Genomic DNA, 2,436 nt, shown 5'->3' with positions numbered 1-2,436 from the left:
GTGTTTCACCATGTTAGCCAGGCTGGTCTCAAACTCCTGACCTCAAGTGATCCACTCCCCTCAGCCTCCCAAAGTGCTGGGATTGCAGCTGTGAGCCACCATGCCTGGCCAATAACAACTCCATTTTAAAAGGCAGAAATCTACTAGCTCTCAACGGGGGGGGGGAGAAATCACTGAATTTTGTCAATTTACAGGGTTTTGAGCAAAGGCTTTAAGTCTGTACCATTTCTTTTTCTCCCATCATCGGTTGATGTGTACACATATATAAGATTGCATACAAAATATTGATTACTTTTTTCTGCAAAATCTTCTTAGGATTATGGTGTCACACCTGAATACATACATAGGCGAAACAAGGAAATAAAGAAAGCTCAAGAAGAATATGATCGCTATATCCAGGAAAACCTTAAGAAAGCAGCTATGAAAAGGGTCCCTGATGAAGAAAGAGAGGCAATTCTGCAGGTGTGTGTTCTGCCATTTACATTCATCTGTAACGCTTTGGATCACCTCTGAAAGAAAGGTGTACCAGCACCTTGATGATTAAAGGCAGCACTTTGATTTTGAAATCAGAACAATCTCTTTGGATTACAGTTAAAAACTACATACAGCAAAGCTTACTCTTTGGAGAGAGCAAAAAGTTATAATATAGGGATTCATTGAATAATATTTTATTTCCAATTTGGTGAACTGTTTTTTTCCTGAACTACGGTTGTAAGGAAGCCTACCTTCCTCTACAATGAGTACGCATGAAATGAGGCAAATAAAGCGTTTTTATTTTCATTTTTATGCCCCTGAGTTTGTGAAGAATAATAAATTAGATATTTTTCACTAGATGGAGCTCTAGAATAATTGAAAGTGTCCTTAAAACAACTTTTTTTTTTCTTTCCTATAAGCCAAATGTCCAAAATTTTAAATAAACAGGTGTTAGGTTTCACATATGTTTCTCTTGTTTTTAATTAAATAGACTTAAAGATATATTTATATTGGGTTTTTTAATGCAGGACTTTTATCTGAAGCATTTAAAATATTAGGGGGCGTAAGCAGGGTTTCAGCTTCATCATTTGTATGAGTGTTTAATCAAGCACCTCTTTGTAGTTTTTATAGTCATACTTTCTCTTACAGAGGTAGAAATAATACTTAATTGTTTGGTTTTTTTTTTTTTTCATTTTGAAAACATCCCACGAAGCCATTTCTCGTGTCTTATTAATCTGTTGAAAAATGGATTCATATGCTGTTATAAATTCTTAACAGTTTATCAATGTCATCATAATCCTCAATAAACATTTCTTAAATGCTAAACCCTGAGGATATTTTAAAAGGCATAAGATTTTTTTAAATGTCTACTATGGAGAATTGTGCAATTTAATTAGTGAGAGGTACTATGGATCTATGTACATGTATAGATGTGAATGTGCGTATGTATGCAGCTCCTAAGTTTCACAAGGTTCCAAGGCACTAGTCCCCCCCGAGGAGTATAGATCATTAGCTGGGCCTGAAAATGTAGAGTGACGGCGTGTCCCAGACATTAGGAGTGGCTCAAAGGCAAGGACGGTGTCTCTTTGCTGACAGCAGCATCCCCAGTGCCTAGCACAGTGCTCAGTGGAAACGCAGATGTTCAGAAATGGTCTGCTGCAAAGGAGGAAGGCAGACAGGCAGGAAGGAAGGCTGGCAGACATGGAAGTGAGAATTGGCATGTCATTTTCAGGGAGAGCTCTGGTCTGTGGCCCATTCTGTCTCTCTCATTTGGATATTTCCATTTTCAGAAAGTATATGCCTTTGTGAAAGCCAGGATTTTACACCTAAATGATGCTGAAAAATAGGAATATGACGAAGAACTCAGAAGTGACAGGTCCTTCCCTTCTGTGTCTTTTTGGCTGCAGGAGATAAGCAGCCCTCAGCTTCCTATTACGGTCACTACAGAGTTACCCTTTGATGTGACAATAGCAAATCCTCCACTGGATGCCTTATGAGCCAGGGAGCAGAGCTGCCATAGTAACGAAGCCACTGGCTGGCCTCCTGATGAGCCCTGATCCTTCCCTGGGCAAGAGTTGCATGTAGTTCGATGACAATCTGATTGTGTGCCCCTGAGTAAGCCACATTCTGCTCATTCTTCATAAAATAACAGTCTCATTATACCTGGACAGGATCGTCTGGTCTAGTGATTCCAAATTTCTCATTTTTAAAATGAGGGCTCTCTCTCTCTCTCTACATATATATATATATATGCTGTGTCACTCTACATTTTCAGGCCAGCTAAAGATCTATAATCCTCCAGTGGTGACTGGTGCCTTGGAACCTTATGAAACTGAGGAGCTGCATACATACACACATTCATATCTCCACATGTACATAGATCCATAGTTCCTCTCACCAATTAAATTGCAAATTTCTCTATTTATACATATTTTATATATAAATTATATATGATGTATATAC

The 2,436-nt window shown here is 38.5% G+C and overlaps 1 protein-coding gene across 2 annotated transcripts in view; it reads left to right on the top strand.

The window, feature by feature from the left end:
• The window catches only part of ENKUR (enkurin, TRPC channel interacting protein), a 79,224-nt gene that overhangs the window by 70,431 nt on the left and 6,357 nt on the right, over positions 1–2,436 (top strand). For both annotated transcript variants that reach the window (XM_012002012.1, XM_012002011.1), the window contains exon 4: positions 316–462. In XM_012002012.1, coding sequence (XP_011857402.1) covers positions 316–462 — 147 coding nt within the window. The remainder of the gene's footprint in view (positions 1–315; positions 463–2,436) is intronic.

This window comes from Mandrillus leucophaeus, unplaced genomic scaffold (genome assembly GCF_000951045.1).
Source record: "Mandrillus leucophaeus isolate KB7577 unplaced genomic scaffold, Mleu.le_1.0 Scaffold673, whole genome shotgun sequence".
In the NCBI taxonomy this organism is placed as follows: Eukaryota; Metazoa; Chordata; class Mammalia; order Primates; family Cercopithecidae; genus Mandrillus; species Mandrillus leucophaeus.
The sequence above is the reverse complement of the archived record's forward strand: the minus strand, read 5'-3'. Positions and strand labels throughout refer to the sequence as shown.